General features: G+C 31.3%; 1 protein-coding gene across 1 annotated transcript; it reads left to right on the top strand.

Annotated features, from left to right (window-relative positions):
• The first annotated feature begins 300 nt into the window (after positions 1-300).
• Positions 301-13,935, top strand: LOC139528580 (TLC domain-containing protein 2-like). The gene is made up of 4 exons (XM_071324614.1): positions 301-625; positions 2,284-2,366; positions 6,523-6,605; positions 9,592-13,935. Exons 1-4 carry the CDS (start codon positions 423-425, stop codon positions 10,021-10,023), a joined length of 801 nt encoding a protein of 266 aa, XP_071180715.1. The 5' UTR covers positions 301-422; the 3' UTR covers positions 10,024-13,935.
• Positions 13,936-19,566: the final 5,631 nt, after the last annotated feature.

Here is a 19,566-nt window from a genome sequence, read left to right as displayed (position 1 = left end):
TTATTTCGTAAATCTAAGTGTGAAATATCTTGAAAAATCTCCAACGCTTCGACAAGACAAATTTGTTTAAAATCCGTATTTGAAGTAAATGGGTTCATTCTAATCTTTTTAAACTAAGAGAATAATAGAATTTAAAGCTCATTATTTAATCAAGATATACAATACAACAAGCAATATGTATGTTTATTGTCGCTGTGCAACAACCTTTTAAAACAAAAAAATAAATAAATTTAAATAGTAGTAAAATCGATACTACAACACGATGTTTAGTATTGTTATTACGGCTTTCTATAACTTTTATACGTGTGTCACAGTTTATAAATAAACCGCCCTGGTTTCTGTGTGTAAAATTGAAATCATGACAAATACACACACGTAAAGTATATTTAAAGTTGGTTTATGTTTAGTGTATTTTCAATATTATGGAGGAAAGTGTTGGTGTAGATAATAGACTTGGATATTGTGTATTCATTGTAACTTTAGTATCGCTGCACTGTATTAATATACTCGTCGAACGTCGCGGCAAACCAAAATCTGCTCGTGCTAATTTAGATTCTTGGCGATGGCGAAATCTTGTTATATCTTGGATACATGGTTTGGTTTGTGGATGCTGGAGTATATTAAGGTATGTTTGTAAATACTGTTAAACTTTCACATTCTTAAAATATTAAGGTATTAATCATGTTAATTGTCTTTTTGCTATTTGCTCATGATCAGTCTCAATCTGAATTTAATGAAAGGTATACTTTCATAAATATTAATTACTTAATGATCACAGTGGTGAATGCATGGACAAATAAATAGAGTACCAGAAGAACCGTACTAGGAAGCAATTAGTGGTCGTAAACTTGTTCCGGTTTCAAAAGTTACTTTGAAATTCTTACAAAACAACAGGACAAGATAATATTTGATTGCATTGGAGTAGGACAAGATAATATTTAATTGCATTGGAGTTGTTATCTCGAGGTTGTTATATTGAATTTGAGAGACTTCAAAAAGCGTGTTTCAGAAATGAAGAGCAAAATGTAGGGAACATTGTAATCGTATATCACTCTTATTATTAAATTTATACTTTCATTATTTCATTTTCGTTCTTACAAATTTAAAAACCAAAACAAATTAATAGGCAGCTATCATGGTTTTATATTTATCCGTCCAATTTTGATATTATCATTCAATATTGTAAAAGGACTGTTATAAACACGTACAAGTGTATATATCCCAGGGATACATGTCCATTTTGTTCTTACCCAAACTTTTATGATTTAATCTTTTAAACATCATGTAATGATTACTTTCAATATTATTTGGCCGATTTCATAAGTTTATATTGATTATATTTCAATTTTTGGATTAGAATCTAAGTCCTATTGAACTTATGCAAATACCGAAATAAAAATAGGTCATCTATACCATCTTCCATTGATAAATACATGAAATATGAGTATGTTAACGTGAAATTCCATTATTTGACCAAGTGGAACGGTTTACTTTTCATTTATTCATATATTATACACAAATGTCATACTAGTAGCACCTACATTATGACAGAACGATAACAAGTTTACTTGCCCTTTAGATTCATCAATAAGTGACGGCCTGACTACAAGATCAGGATAGTTTTGTATATCTTTATCTCATATCTTACAATATACACAAAGCTATCAGGCATGCATAAAGATAAAAGAAATATGTTATTTGACTGAAACCATTTTAAAATGAAGTTTGCAAGTCGCGTGGGTGAAGTTTACTCCAGACTGACTTGAACTTGATGGTTATAACTCAGTATTAATAAAAAGTTTGGGATCTGTCATATTGGATGAAACATTTCACAGAAACGCATTGTTTGTACCTCAGATATTGTGATAATTGTTTTTTTGAACAGCATGATTGCAGATGCGTATCTGAGAAGCCGTAAGCTTGACGTTAACCACTTTTTAAATGGTTTATTCCTTTTTCAGTTTCATAAAAATTTCAAATCTGGGTATATATGTGTGTGTGTGTGTGTGTGTGTGGAAAGGGGGGGGGATGAGGAACATATTTTGTTTACCCATTTTGTTTACCAACCCGTATGTTGTTGTTCAAATTATTTGATACACTGTCTAGCTTCTGAACTATTTGACTACTATAGAAACGTTTGCTTTTAACTCTCAGAAGTAAACGCTCTCCCCCGGGTCTATTTGTACCAACATTCGACAAAGAGCAACGTTTTTATTTCATTATCATAACAATTTTTAAATTGTAATATATATATATATAATTGTTTCTATAACTATATTTCAGTATTTACAACCATCCAGAGTTCGTATACGACCCTGTAACATTTAGCAGTCCTATGGTGTTTTACATGGTGGTATTTTCAACAGGTAAAAAGTCATCAACGATATAGCAAGCTTATAATCATGATAATATATAGTACCACCAGCAGCCGGTTGTACTTAATGACACATAAGGTTAATGACACGTTCGTACAACCGGCTGCAGACATACCAGACGCGCGTTTTGTCAATAGAAGACTCAACAATGTCGCTCGATTAAACATAGATTGAGAGTCAAAATACAGTGGATTCATTGATTTTCGTGGGTACCTATTTTTATACGACCGCAAAAATTTAAAGTTTTCGTCGTATATTGCTATCACGTTGGCGTCGTCGTCCTGCGTCGTCTTGCGACTTGCGTCGTCGTCGTCGTCGTCGTCCGAATACTTTTAGTTTTCGCACTCTAACTTTAGTAAAAGTGAATAGAAATCAATGAAATTTTAACACAAGGTTTATGACCACTAAGGGAAGGTTGGGATTGATTTTGGGAGTTTTGGTTCCAATATTTTAGGAATTAGGGGCCAAAAAGGGCCCAAACAAGCATTTTCTTGGTTTTTGCACTATAACTTTAGTGTAAGTGAATAGAAATCTATGAAATTTTGACAGAAGGTTAATGACCACAAAAGGAAGGTTGGGATTGATTTTGGGAGTTTTGGTTGCTACAGTTTAGGAATTAGGGGCCAAAAAAGGGCCCAAATAAGCACTATTCTTGGTTTTCGCACAATAACTTTAGTATAAGTAACATGAAGTAAATAGAAATCTATGAAATTTAAACACAAGGTTTATGACCATAAAGGGAAGGTTGGGTTTGATTTTGGAAGTTTTGGTCCCAACAGTTTAGGAATAAGGGGCCCAAAGGGTCCAAAATTGAACTTTGTTTGATTTCATCAAAAATTGAAAAATTGGGGTTCTTTGATATGCCGAATCTAACTGTGTATGTAGATTCTTAATTTTTGGTCCCGTTTTCAAATTGATCTACATTAAGGTCCAAAGGGTCCAAAATTAAACTTAGTTTGATTTTAACAAAAATTGAATCCTTGGGGTTCTTTGATATGCTGAATCTAAAAATGTACTCAGATTTTTTATTATTGGCCCAGTTTTCAAGTTGATCCAAATCGGGGTCCAAAATTAAACTTTGTTTTATTTCATAAAAAATTGAATAATTGGGGTTCTTTGATATGCCAAATCTAACTGTGTATGTAGATTCTTAATTTTTGGTCCCGTTATCAAATTGGTCTACATTAAAGTCCAAAGGGTCCAAAATTAAACTAAGTTTGATTTTAACAAAAATTGAATTCTTGGGCTTTTTTGATATGCTGAATCTAAACATGTACTTAGATTTTTGATTATGGGCCCAGTTTTCAAGTTGGTTCAAATCAGGATCCAAAATTATTATATTAAGTTTTGTGCAATAGCAAGAATTTTTCAATTGCACAGTATTCACCAATAGCAAGAAATCTTCAATTGCACAGTATTGTGCAATAGCAAGAAATTTTCAATTGCACAGTATTGCACAATAGCAAGAAATCTTCAATTGCACAGTATTGTGCAATAGCAAATATTTTCAATTACTCAGTATTGCGCAATAGCAAGAAATATCTAATTGCAATTTCAATTGGAGTTATCTTTCTTTGTCCAGAATAGTAGTTGAATCAACTTAAATCTTTGTTTTATACAATACAGATATATAATTAATATTTCAATTGGAGTTATCTTTCTTTGTCCAGAATAGTAGTTGAAACAACTTAAATCATTGTTTTATACAATATACAATGTATATTCACTTTTTCTACCAACTGATAAATTAAAACAATCTTTACCATTCAGTGATAACAAGCACTTTATTTTACATTTTAATATTTTATGATGTATTTAAATGAGTAGTTATTGTTGCAAACTTCATTAGAAATTTGAATTGAGATCAGTTTTGGAAAAAGGGAAAGGGGGATGTGAAAACAAATAGGGGTGGGGGGTTAAATTTTTCTCATTTCAGATTTCATAAATAAAAAGAAAATTTCTTCAAACATTTTTTTGAGAGGATTAATATTCAACAGCATAGTGAATTGCTCAAAGGCAAAAAAAATATTTTAAGTTCATTAGACCACATTCATTCTGTGTCAGAAACCTATGCTGTGTCAACTATTTAATCACAATCCAAATTTAGAGCTGAATCCAGCTTGAATGTTGTGTCCATACTTGCCCCAACCGTTCAGGGTTCAACCTCTGCGGTCCTTTAAAGCTGCGCCCTGCGGAGCATCTGGTTGTTGATTAAGGAAAACTTGCATATTCGTGGATATTTAAATTCGTAGTTTTGGCGAAGTCTGCATACAATACTTTAGAAAACTTTTATTTCGTTGAACAATTTAATTCGTGTTTCCAAGGTTCCCACAAAATCCACGAAAATAAGTATCCAACGAAAATAAATGAATCCATAGTAATAGTTATTTTGAATAAAATTGAGAGTGGAAATGGGGAATGTGTCAGGGAGACAACAACCCGACCATGAAGACTATTTAAAACCAAAATTCCCTAACCAGTCCAGCATCTATGCCCGTCGATGTAATAAGATTGTATATGCATATAGATACTATTTGAGCTGATAAATATATGAATGGGTTATGATTTCGCAGTGAAATATATGTATAGGTAGGGATTTCACAATTATTCAATATATGAATGGGGATGTTTTTTAAATCCCAACTGCATAACTGTACCCAAAATCCTATGTTGAGACTACCGTGGTTGTCACAAGGATTCTAAACATGCAGAGAACGTGACACTCTCTCTAGACATGTCTTCGATTTTAAAATTTCCATTCTAACTGGACGTGGTTGCGTACTTATACATCCCACACAGCCAAATGGACTATCCACTTTGGTAAGGGTTTTACTACTGATCGGAAGAAGTTCTATGTAACCATGTATCATTCTATTTCCCTGTGGGTGATATTATGATGTAATATATCTTTATCCGCATGCTTTCATCTGTTCTGTAGTTGATTGTTTGTAATTATTACTTATGAAAACTACTGTGTTATACCGTATATATAGCGGGTTATTTTTGCAGGTGTAAAAGTTCGCGGTTTCCATTGTAAGGTATGCGAAATATTTTGGTGGTTATTATTTTGGCGGATTCAAAACTGTTATCAATGAGGTCTTTGCATGTACACTTTTGATTTGGCGGAATTTATTTTGACATCTTTGTTTTATTTGCTTTATGACTTTTTTGATATGAGCGTCACTGATGAGTCTTATGTAGACGAAACGCGCGTCTGGCGTACTAAATTATAATCCTGGTACCTTTGATAACTATTTACACCACTGGGTCGATGCCACTGCTGGTGGACGTTTCGTCCCCGAGGGTATCACCAGCCCAGTAGTCAACACTTCGGTGTTGACATGAATATCAATAATGTGGTCATTTTAATAAATTTCCTGTTACAAAACTTTGAATTTTCCAAAAACTAAGGATTTTCTTATCCCAGGCATAAATATTTTATCCGCAAAAATAAGCGAATATTTACACCCAGCAAAATAACCGGCTATACCGTTTCTTCCAATGATCGATTACAATGTGTGAAAGTACGTTTTCCCTGCTTTGAGATTAAATATGTTTATGAGCAGCATTTGTTATCGAATGTTAGGACTTTCCACGGTGCCTATTTTAACAAAATTAAACACATGCAGTATCAATAGATACAAAGGCTAAAATAGGAAGAAAAACATTTGTGATAGGATTTTTTGGTGTTTTTCTTTTGTGAGAATTACGACAACATACAAACATTGATAGATAATATGCATTAAAGAATAATATAGTGACACATACAAATCGAAATTGTGAAAGCGAAGCTATGTAAAGAAATTATGACAATTTATATAATGTGCACTTAAGAAAAATTGTATACCAGGTGAATAATAAACCTATGCCAACAATGCTTAACCATATAACCTCAATGTCTGGTAGGTTACAAAAGTTTTTGCGTTTAAGTCACAGGCACTTATCTCCGGAAAAAAATCCTATACCTTAATACTCAGATTTCCCCCCCCCCCCCCCCCCCTATATATCTATATATTAAGGTATATAGGATTTTTTTGAGACAAGTGCCTGTGGTTTAAGTGTACCGTTTTAAAAGATAGCAGGCATTCTTTTTAAAGAAAAACATTGCCAAAACAAACACATATATATGTACAATTTTCTTCTCCAGGGTATTTTCTGTATGATACTATAGATATGGTGTATAACAAAAAGTTACTAGAATATTGGGAGGTCACACTTCATCATATATTTGTAAGTATTGATTATTAATAAAATTGAGAATGGAAATGGGGAATGTGTCAAAGAGACAACAACCCGACCAAAGAGTAGATCTAGACAACAACCGATGGCCCCTAAACAAAAATGTATGCTTGTTTTGTAAAGTTTCAAATTCGAATTGATATCGTTTAATTTGACAATCCATTTCTGTGGGATGTAATCATAAATAATACTATGAAACCAGGTACAATCCACCATTTTCTACATAAGAAAACCATTTTAATGCCTGTACCAAGTCAGATATATTACAGTTATTATTCATTTGATTGATGAGTTTTAGCTTTTTATTTTGACATTAGATTAAAGACTACCCGTTTTGAATTTTCCTCGGAGTTCAGTAATTTTGTGATTTTTACTTTTAACCAGATTTAATCTCATTTATCACACCATTCAGCGATGACCGTTGTTTGCAATTGTTTATGATAAGTACCTTGGTAGTGTCAATATAAAAAAGAAGATGTGGTATGATTGCCAATGAGACAACTGTCCACAAGAGACCAAAATGACACAGACATTAACAACTATATGTCACCGTACGGCCTTCAACAATGAGCAAAGCCCATACCGCATAGTCAGCTATAAAAGGCCCCGATATGACAATGTAAAACAATTCAAACGAGAATATCAATTATTCTTTATTATTTTGCATAAAAAAGCATTTGCTAGTCTGTTAAAATAAGTATTTTAGAGGGAATCTGAAGGGAAAATTGATATTACCGATTCATCCAATATGTCTAATTGGTTAAGTAAAAGCTGTACAGCTTAAACCACAATTCAAAGTTGTACACATCCGAAAATCAATTATACTGATCGTCGCACAAAATTGTTTTGTTTGTTTAAAAGCGACCATATCCAAGAAAAGATTCATAATATTATGTCCAATTTTGGCAATATGCTTTTACCGTGGCTCGGTATTTATACATCCCAACATTGTGTAATTGTGCTATGGTAAAGTTTTGTATTCATGTCATTTATTTTTTTGTTTACAAGTCGTTTTCTTTTTCTTTTTTTGACACAGTTGTTTGTTTTTATAGTGATTAATATCATGACTGCTGTATACCGTTGTTTGTCATTTATAGATATAGGAAGATGTGGTATGAGTGCCAATGAGACAACTCTCCATCCAAATAACAATTTATAAAAGTAAACCATTATAGGTCAATGTACGGCCTTCAACAGGGAGCCTTGGCTCACACCTAACAACAAGCTGTTACTATAAATAACAAGATGTTGTATGTTAATATAAATAAAAAGATGTTATATGAGCGATATTGAGACAAACACTCTATCTTAGTCGAAATGTATAAAAAGTTTACAAATATAGGTCAAAGTACGACCTTCAACTCGGAGCCTTGGTTACCGCCAAACAGAAAGCTATACAGGACCACACATTAATAGTGTAAAACAATTTAAACAGGAAAACCAACGGTCTAATGTATATAAGAAACGAGAAACCAGAATAAACCTATGAACCCTATTAATAAATGACAACAACTAAACAACAGGTTATGCCTGTTTGTTTTGCTAACAATTTGTGTTTTATAACGGAATTATATTCGACTGTCATAAAAGGGGGAGCGTAAGCTAGCTATAAACCAGGTTTATCAACCATTTTCTATATATAAAAAAATGCCGGAACCAAGGGAATAAATTTATTTAAAAACCACCTCTACTAGGTGTAACTATGGCCTGTATTGAAAATCAACTAATATTGTTTATAAAGAACGGTAGCCTTTGCAATGAGACATATGGAGGGGAAACGAAAAGCAGACAAAACAAAGATCCAGTTTTGATTACCGTTATGGTCACGTCCTTTGTACTGTTATAGAATTATTCCCCTTTACAAACGAAAAAAAAACAAAAAACTGAATCTTACGTTTTCGTTCCCGTACGTTAGATTGCCTCAAACAAACGTTATAAAATTAAATGCTGATTATCTCATAACACAAATCAAGGTGTATGTTGTTTGCATCACTTTTACCGTTCTAGGATTTACCATTTACAAATCGAAACATGGCTGAAATTTTCTTTTTTGTTCTCTTACTGAAGTTTGACTCATCCAAACATAATGAAACTTGTACATAATTCTACTAACCGCAAAGCTCAGATCAAGTACAAATTTGAGTAGCGTCACTTTTACTGTTCTTGAGTTATGTCCCTTTATTACGTAATTGGCAAGCGGGTGCACCATCCATGTCCCATGCATACATTCCCTACCAATTTTATTGCTACCACTGGAATATGATCTGCTTACCAATTCATTTCAACTGAGTTCACCACGATGTTTGTTGGGGATTGTGTTATCCAAACTTTAGCTTTCTGTGAAATGTTTTTTTGTACTGTTGTTTGTCTTTTACTTGTTGGTTTTTGCTGGTTCGGTTTATTGTTTTTCTTATTTCACCCATGGCATTTTCTCCCTTCTAGCCATATAATAATGGTTCTAAAAATAACAGTTCTTTTTTTCTCAAAATAGCCATGATCATGATGATATAGCCATAGCATGCTATGAAATTGTTTAAAATGCAATAAAATCTCAAAGAATAAACCACAAACAACATTTTGTCCTGTCAAATATAACTACGTGTATATCATGTATATACTTCATTGGATGCTTTTCTCTTAACAAACAACCATCATAGATCTAGGCTAATAATTTGCAACACAGGACGCACGTTTGGTCTATCGGCATACAACGCATCTAATCAAAATCAATAGAATGCAAAAATCAAAAACAAAGACGACGAGCATATAAAAGCGAAAATGCCGAAAAGTTGCCTACCCTCATGACCCTCCTGCTTGCTACTATTTTCAAACCTAATTTACTGAGCTTAGGTTTACATTTTTATTATTGTCTGTTATTTGTGTTCTTATGATTTTGAGTATTGCTGTTTCTTATCAAAGTTTAAATTTTTAATATTATTTCTATGATTTTTAAATTTTGCTTTTTCTTATATTTTAGGTAGTTCCTGGTTTTTGGTATAATTGGCATAATCATATTTGTATAGGATACAGTCTGACTGCTTTGACAGCAGAAATAAACAGTTTCTTTTTACATTCCCGGAAATTATTACAAATACAAAATGTCGGATTTGACACCATGCTTTACAGAACATGTAGTTACGTGAATTTAATTTCATTTTTCTTATGTAGAATAATACCAATAGGATTTATTGTTTTTCATCTTTTTGGAAGCCATGGTGATATCCATAGAAAACAGCTATCTGTTGCTTATGTAAATTGTTTTAGCGTGATTATGGTTATAGTTGCAGTTGTTAATGTTGTATTATTTTGGAGGTTGTTAAATACAGATCTTATTCGACCTTTTCTTAAAAGTAAACGTAAAGACCAAATCAAAATAAATGGGAATAACAACCAAACTAAAGAAGAATAAGTTTAAGTGCCTGCTATCTACTGTTTGCTAAGATATATACATTTTATACTTTCGTTTCCTTCATAATGAGCATTATTTTTTTTATATACTCTGTTTTGATTTCATACAATACTTGTATCAATTAAACATATTGCTAACAACATTTTTAAAAAAGTGAAATATTTTATTTTAATGAAATATAAATGTATTTTTGTGATCATAATGATTTGGAAATTGTTTGATATAAAAAAAATGCTATGATTTCATTTTTTTTGAAAATTTAATAAAAAAAAAACGCAGGAACATTATTGACGAATTTGGTATGCTATTGTGATAAAACAATCCTTTTGTATATCATTGTTGAATTTTGAAGTCTCATTCGTTGTTCATTGCATTGTAAAAGGGCATCAGATGTTAAAGGTTACAGTGTGAAGGTTAGTGAACATGTTTCATTCTATAATTAGCCAAGGGTTGAGATCCAATTCAAAAGTATATATATAATGATTTGCCACTGCTTTGCTTAGTCTGAAAAGTAAATTATAGGAAAGCAAATTAGTTGAGAAAATTTATATTTTTTTAAATAGGTATTACATATAGAGTTAATCTTCTTTATAAATTTACTGTTTACAAATTTTAAAATTTTTTGAAACACTAAGGCTTTTCTACCTCAGGCATAGATCACCTTAGCTGTATTTGGCAAAACGTTTAGTAATTTTGGTTCTCAATGCTCTTCAACTTCGTACTTTATTTGGCCTTTTTAACTTTTTTGGATTCGAGCGTCACTGATGAGTCTTTTGTAGACGAAACGCACGTCTGGCGTATATACTAATTTTAGTCCAGGTATCTATAATGAGTTTATTTCAAATTATACATTATTCTGGTCAAAATAAGTACTACAACCATACAACAGAAGAATATTTTTAAGTGCCTGATACTGCTGTTATTTTAAACATGAAATTTATGCTTATATTTTTTTATGATTAGCTATAGTTTTGTATGAACATGTTTTGATACCTACAATATTATTTTTAACTCATTGCTAAAAAAAATTGTAAATGTGAAAACAATTATTTTAATGTTATATGATATATTTTTTTGTGACAATGGTTGGTTTAAAAATTTTAAGATACAAGTAGTTTTTACAAATATTTGATACATTTTTTTTTTGTAAAATCGCGTTGTTTAGTTGGAAAATAACATAACATTGGATGAACAAAAATATTCTAAGAAATTTATATATTTTCAAATCAATGAATAAATCAGAATTTTAACACTTATCTTACATAAGCATTGTATTCAATTTATCTTCAAATTATACATTGTCGATTTATTATTACACAAGCTTTAAAAACAGTAATCTAGTCTTATAAATTACTTACTAGTTAATATTTAAAAAGTCTTAATTGCAAGTTTACGGATATTTATTTCAGTCTACTTTTATTGTAGTTAAATGCTTTGAATGGCTTTAAAATATTATAACTGTGATGTGAATAGGTAACTATGATACAGTATAAAAGCAAAAACTTGTATAAGGTATAAAACCACTAATAAGCTTACGGATTTGTGATCACCGTAGAACCGTTGTTGAAAGTTTCTATTGAATGATACCATATAATAAAAATTATAATTGAATGGTACATTGCCCTGTTGTTTGGATCAGAAGTACCATAGATTAACTAAGCAGTATTTGGTACAACTATTTGAATTTTGGGTCCTCAATGCTCTTCAACGTTTTACTTTGGCTTTATAACTATTTTGATCTGAGCGTCACTGATGTCTTATGTAGACGAAACGCGTGTCTTGCGTATTAAATTATAAGCATGGTACCTTTGACAACAATGCATTAGTGACTTTATTCCTATACTAACATTTTTAGGAACATATATGTGAGTTTTTACAGTTAACGATCTCCTGTAACTTTTGAAACTAATCGTTCTATTGGTGCTATTTTTGTAGTTGACCGAGACTGTAGTTCCGTCAGATTGTTTTAGACATATCCCATTTGACATGTTTTGAGAGCAAATCAAAGTTATCCAAATAATTCTATTTTGTTTAGCTGCATTCACACATAGGTTCAAATGGATGAAGAACTTGATGTAAAATGCACATTTCAGATGTAGAACTGATATATTTTGTCTATTTTTTATTGATACATACATATATTTACATATTATGGGTAGTTACTTTTCATTTAATCATTTTCGCCTCATCGAGCGTTACTTGCGCAATCAAGAACATTCTATTATTTATTAATTATTGCATGCTCGAGTTCATCATTCTGATATGTTCCTTCTATTATCAAAAATGTTTATTTGGTGTTTTACAAATCGAATATATAACTCAAATTCATCATTTAAAAAAGACGTGTACTATATTTATACCATGGTCGAACTATGTTAGGCTTTCACTTATATATGCTGCCGTATATATTTTTATGTCCAAGACCTCCATGTGAAATATATTTTACTAGAATGCCTGAATTCTATATTTTAATGACATAAATGTAAGTCTTGTCTTAAGAAGATGTTCAAGTATCACATTCATTTGTGTAAATCATTCAACAAAGATTTATAATGTTTGACTTTCCGGAGCACCTGTGACCACTCCCAGTTAATTAGAGAAGTTTTAGCCATTACACATGGCTTTTGTCATACTTTGATTATTTTATTTAGATCTGTAACAAGAAAAAAGATATCAATGGGATGATCGAAACTTTCAATTTAAATACTAACAGACAACACCATGAATACAAATAATAATATGTCGAACATTTTTCTATTGGAAACATGTTATGTCGAAATTTCCTCTAATAGTGTGAAGTCAAAGTCATTTTGGTTCGTAGAATATCGTCTCTAATCCTTCAGTATAATTTGGTTGGCTCATTTTAAGTTAAATGTATGGGATCAGACTAAGGCATTTCAATATTGAAGAAAGGTTTATATTACCATATGGTTACCTGATATAGCATGTTTATGATCTTTAGTAAATAGTGTTATCTGTCCTTCTTCGACTGAAAGGTTATGACGACTGCTTGTTATTTTGGAAGGGTTCATAATTTTTTTAATCTGATACAATTTTTGTTATGAGTATTATTGATAATTTGACATTTCTTATGAAATAAACTGTTTGTTATAACAATATGAGAGTTAAGATCAAAAAGAGGTTTTTTCTACTACTTTGTTCAGAATTTGATAATTTAAAAAGATGATCAAGCTTTTGTTGACTTGCTGCTGTTTCTTGGTGTATTCTTTACATCCTTTTTTTACTATGTAACTTAACATTATATAAAGGCAGTAGAAAATATATATTGCTAGTTGTGATTATAGTTACCTCCCTTTATTATTTATTTTTATACAGCATACTGTTCAGTTTTGATGATAGTATTACACTTTGTACCTTATACACTAATATTTATATAATGTCATGAATTCCGCCAATTTTGATAACTGTGAAGCAAAGTACATTGTGTTTTAGGAAAAATCTTGTACACTCAATGGGTAATATAATAACCTTTAGAATGAAAAAAAATAATGTTGAATTGAACTATATCTGGTAATATTTTTTATGTTAGATGTACTATTCCTCTCGAAGTGCAAAATTATGTTGATGGTTTGAAGAAAAAGTCCACATATTCTTATCGCTAACCATATCATTGTATTGCTTAGTTCAGCAATTAAAACAAAACTGTTATATCATATTTATGAATGGCTTAAAAACGTTAAATGGGATTTATGTTAGCGAACATTTCAAATTCTGAAAATTGTATATTTTATAGTCTTTTGATTAAATAACTTTGACACTGGTTTATCACTTGCAGCTTTTATTATTGTAATTTGGATAATGTATCAACTATAATAATGTATGCTTCGATAATTGAACTATGAAATTGAATTTCAGCATTGTTTATGAATGAATAAATATGCTAAATTTAAACTGTGTGTTTTATCTCTTGCAAAATGTTTTAATATTGATAATGAGTGAACAAAGAAATATGCATGTTTGCTGTTCCTTCACTTGTAATTTGTTCCAGTTACAAAGTAGAAACCTCGAACTTTTGCTAGTCTTGTGTGTGTTTATTCAAACAAGTTTTTTTGTGGAGTCTATTTCGCTTAACCGGTATATATCTTTTTTTCGAGGCGTTGAAGACGAATTGGTGGCCTTTGGCTGTTTCTACTAATCGGTCTGGCTATTTTATTTTGGCACATTCAGTATTTCGATTCACTATTCTATTTAGAAACACTTAAAACAGACATAACCTACATGTATCTATTATAGTTGATTTCGGTAAACGATTTATCATGTTGCAAATTGGATCATCTCCCCTTTACTAGAAAATTCGCAACGACTTATTACAAATGTATTACAAAAGTATGTATGAAAAGTTCCATACGTACAAATTGGCAAGTTTTTGTTAATTTCATCAAGCGATTAAAAGTAAAAGCACATATTGACGGATTTGCATGAACTCGAAAAGAGGTAAGACTACTTGCGTCGACGTGGCAAGAGTCTGTTGCTATGCTTTCATCATCCGCTATTCTAATTCGACAACTTTCGAGTTCGATGCGAGTGGTTGGAAGGTATAAAGCTATATTGCACGACTTATTCGGCAAATTGAATTCTCATAATTGTCTTTCAGCACTGCTGTCATTAAGGAATGGGGATGAAGTACCTACAGAACAAATATTTACTCGGGTAAAGTGTAACTAACTGAAATATGACACAATTTACAAATTACACACAAGACGACGTTTTTGTTACTAGTATCTAATGATATAAGACTGCAGAAACATGTCGCTATTGCCTTTATGAGCTATATGATTTAAAAGGACATATTAATAACCAAATAATCTGTCTTACACCGCGTTGCCTGAGGAAATTGAAATCGCAGAATCTAAATATGAAGTTTCCCTTGTCCATCTTGCCGCTTGTTTATATGCTTAAGCTGGGGTCACACATTCACGATTTTTACTGCCGTCCTTGACAGGACCTTTCCCGATTAAAATTTATTAAAAGTCTGATTAAGATCCTTTTGGAGAGGTATCGACCCAGTGATGTAAAATATTGAAAACAACAATATACCTGTCCTGTTACATGTAAATATGCTATTAAATCATACACTTCCTAAAATTCGAACACACTGTAGTGCTACATTATTAAATTGACGTTCTTCGATACAAACTTCAGTGATTGATAATTGATATTGCTATTAACCATTTAGTTCCCTTCCGAAGAACACGAGACCTCCACACCTTTTTGTAGGAGTTCCTGTTGCTCAGTCTATATTGTTTGTCTTTCGATCCTTTTCTTTTATGCCACGTCTCTCTCTTCACTTTGCATTTCTGTATATATTAGAAGATGCAATTTACCATAGGAAATCCTTTAACGGGTAACATCTGCACCATGTTTACGATGACGTTACTTAAAAAAATATATCCTAGAATGGGAGGTTCATATGAACTACTATTTTTTATATCCCCCGAAGCTCAAAGAGCTTAAAATTATACTTAAATCCCGTTCCTCCAATCTCTTCAACTCGTGGTCTTGCTCACAATTGAAGGCGGCCACAATTCATGTTTATTTATTCTAGTTACATTCCGAAGTTATGTCTTTATGAGATGAAACGTAGAAATCATATCTCGGAAAAAGTACGTAAACAAAACAATGTATCTATGAATATAATATATATCCCCAAAGGAGGTGCGGTTTGTGAAAGAGATGAATTTATTAAATACAACCCTAAATAAGTTAGATAATTAACTCTTCTACATGTGAAATACTTTTGCCTGTACAACCGTTTTTATTATTTGTATGGTGTATTTATGATATAAACTGCCATACGGACGCAATTAACAGATATGCATCTTGCATGCATATCTGTTAGATATCTTCTGCCATTTTTTTGTAAAAAAAAAAACCAATGATGGTAAAAATTATGCAGGATGGGATTAAAAATTTTTGTGAAGTATTATATGTGTTTGCTATTTACAATGACTTGATGATTCTATTGATGAAAGCAATATGTCACTGATGTCAATACTAAGGCTTATAGTTGGTTTAATAATTGTTATGGTGATGTAATTATGTGTTCCTTTAATGCTAAAACGGCATGACTATTTCTGATTTTTTAACTAGAAAGTCGAATAATTATCACACGGAAATCAAACTGTCACAATATTTTGAAATTGCTGAAGAAAAGATTGGTTAAACATTCAAATGGCAAAAAGGCAACGAACAACGCAATGAATAAATTGTGAAATTCAATCAGTTATTCTCTTCCATCAGTGTTTAAAGTATAGTATATACACTTTTGTATTAATTTGTAGATGTATGATGCATGGTTTTGATATTAAAACAATTGTGTAGTAATCATATTATGATAGCGTTTCGATTAAGTATTATATAAACTCATTATAGATAATTGGATTGAAATTTTGTGCGCTAGTATCGGTAACTTTCGAATAAAAAAAGGGATGTTGCTTGTTTGTTGTTTAGAGACTTTTATACATCCCCTCATTGTCTAAGTGTACTTTGTTAATTTTTTGTATTCTTGCCGTTTATTTAAGCAGATGGGCTTAGTCTATATTCTTATTTGTGTCTCTTTGTTTTTATAGTGATGACCCATATATCACAATGTTTACTGCTTTACCCCAACTTTGGACCGTTTAACCTGTTGTGTTTGAGTTTTTTGTCAGTATAATGTAAATTCATGCGACTGTCATACAAGTGAGAGGTTCAGATAGCTATAAAACCAGGTTTATTTCACCATTTTCTGCATATAAATAGTTTGTACCAAGTCAGGAATATGACAGGTGTTTTCTGTTCGTTTGGTGTGTTTGAGCTTTTCATTTTGCCTTTTGGATTGCGGACTTCAAGTTTCGTTTTGAATTTTTCTAGGAGTAATGTTGTTATTTAACTTTTGTCTTTTCAGGTTTTGATATGTACCTATTTTTTTTTAAATATGAATTAAAATATAGATTTATTATTAACTATTCCATTCTCAATTTTATAGTCGCATAAAACATGTGACAATAGAAGGTTATTGACCGTAATCTAAACAATATACAAATACAAGTATGTAAATAAAACTATGTTACTTCCGTATCGCAATGGGTTTCTGAATGTTCAAATTTAGATTCCTATATAGTATTCCGTAGGCGTAAATGTGTTTTTTTCATTTTTTATTATTAAATTGCGGCCAAGTTGTTTCCTGATCTAATTTTGATTTCAAACAATATTTTTAATCGAAAACATCCTTTTCAAACTTAACTTTTAATTGTTATAATGACTACAATAGATTAATAACTTCCATATCGCCATTGCTAAATTCAATTAATATCGTAGCATGGCACCAAACAACTGCCTTTTTAAACCAAACGTGAAATTGATTCCTTCCGTTCAAATTTTAAGTTATTAATAAAAACAGTTTTAAACTTTTTTTGTCAACCGTTTAGTAAAACAAAGGAAAGCTTTAATATAGACAAAACATTTTACAATAAGAAAGTCTCGTTTTCCCGTTTGAACTAGTTATTTTGGGAGCCCTTTATATTGCTGTTCGGTGTGAGCCAGGGCTCCTTGTTGAAGGCCGTACCTTGACCTATAATGGTTATTTTTTATAAATTTTTATTTGGATGGAGAGTTGTCTCATTGGCACTCATACCACAACTTCCTATGTAAATATAGTAACAAAATGAATGTCATAAAGGACCAGGAAAAAACTATTCGTCAATGACATACATTATTTAACTAAGGACGTTAGTTTTTCTTGTTTGGATTTTTTTTACATTAGTCATTTCGGGGCCATACATATCTGACTATGTGGTATGAGGTTTGCTCATGGTTGATCTATAGTTGTTGATTTCAGTGTCATTTGGTATATTGTCGGCAGTTGTATCATTGGCAAGCATACCACATCTTTTTATGTAACAGTATGGTCAAAGGGGGAAAAAGACGATTGTTGACAGGCAAGACTTCACAGTTGACTACATAGGTTGTTTTGGAAATTATATCAGGCCTTTTTTTATTTAATTGTTTAACATTCAGTCATATATCTGGTCTTTTCTAGCCATGCAGTCTTGCTTTTCGTTATTATTGGGCCGCAGGGTGATTTACAGTTAAATAAAAATCATTTTATTGGAGGACATTGTCTGTACATGGAAATTAATGAATAATTCACGCGTCTCTTTATTCTACTCGCGAAGTTCCTTTATTTAGGCTGCATCACATGAATAAAGGATCAAGTCGATTAGAAGAGGATTATACCTGAGTTTTAAACACTATTCGACTTTTTGCGATGCTGAACACATACAATGAGCAGGATATAGTTATACAAAATAATGATCATCAGGAAGGAAACGAAAGTTTTTAAAATTCATTTTCAAATTAACAACAGAAAGCAGGCACTTTAACTAATTTATACAAACAAAACCTTGCACCAATGCTGAAGGAAACACAGGCATATACTATCATGTTTTTTTTTTTTTTATTAAAAGCAGATAGCAGACACTTAAAATTATTCTTCTGTAGTATGATTATGAGTTTATTTATTGATTTAAAATATAAATTTCCTAGACTAATTTTTTATCCAATGATTCATTACTTTCAAACGACAAAAAAAAAAAAAAAAAAAAAAAAAAAAAACAATCACCGGCTGCAATTCTGAGTCTACTGTGACTTTTGAAAAATCACGTTGCAAAAATTAGAAAAATATCGCACTCCGCGGATTATTCAAAACAAGAAGACTCTTATTAAATGGAAAAACAACCTTAACCCTAACCTAACCCTGAAACACATTACAATAATGGATAACAACCGTCATATTCTGACTTAATACAGGCATTTTGTAATGTAGAAAATCGTGGCTTGAACCTTGTTTTATTCTAGCTGAACCTCTCACTCGTATGACAGTCACAAAAAAAAAATCATTATATTGACAACAATGTGTAAACAAAAACAAAAATATATCCTAGCTAAAAAGTCAAAATAGGAGTACAGAAGTCAACATTGTGTTATAATCCCAATCACTATAAACAAGTAAATATATCAACAAAGAAAAACAAAATGGTATATAGACAATGCACATTAACAAAAACGAAAGACAATAAAACACAATTAACATAGCACAATTACGAGATCTATAAGTAGCAAGCCCCATCAAATGGAAACCATCCAAAATAAACTAAACAATAAAAACAGCAATTTACAGATAAAAAAAAAGAAATCATAAGACGTAATTAAGATGATTAAAATCGTCAGTTCTTACTCGTCAGTGTTTATTTCTACATCACAGTGTATGATTTGTGCAGTTAATACGGAACATTTACCAACAAGGTCTTAGTATTTTCCAGTGACTGATTTTAAATACCTAATGAGTGTGTGTTCATCTTAAAACTATAACTATCTGACGATTCTAGTTTTGGTAGAGATATCTTTAGTGATGTTATTGGCTTTAAACTAGCTTTAAATCGAAGTTATAGATTTGCATTGACCCAATTGGATAGTTGTCTGAGTAATAATTATACCACATCTCCTCAGTACTAAGCTACACTAAGTTTTACTCTTGGACAT

Source organism: Mytilus edulis, chromosome 6, assembly GCF_963676685.1.
Source record: "Mytilus edulis chromosome 6, xbMytEdul2.2, whole genome shotgun sequence".
Taxonomy (NCBI): Eukaryota; Metazoa; Mollusca; class Bivalvia; order Mytilida; family Mytilidae; genus Mytilus; species Mytilus edulis.
This window is presented reverse-complemented; position numbering and strand designations above follow the sequence as displayed.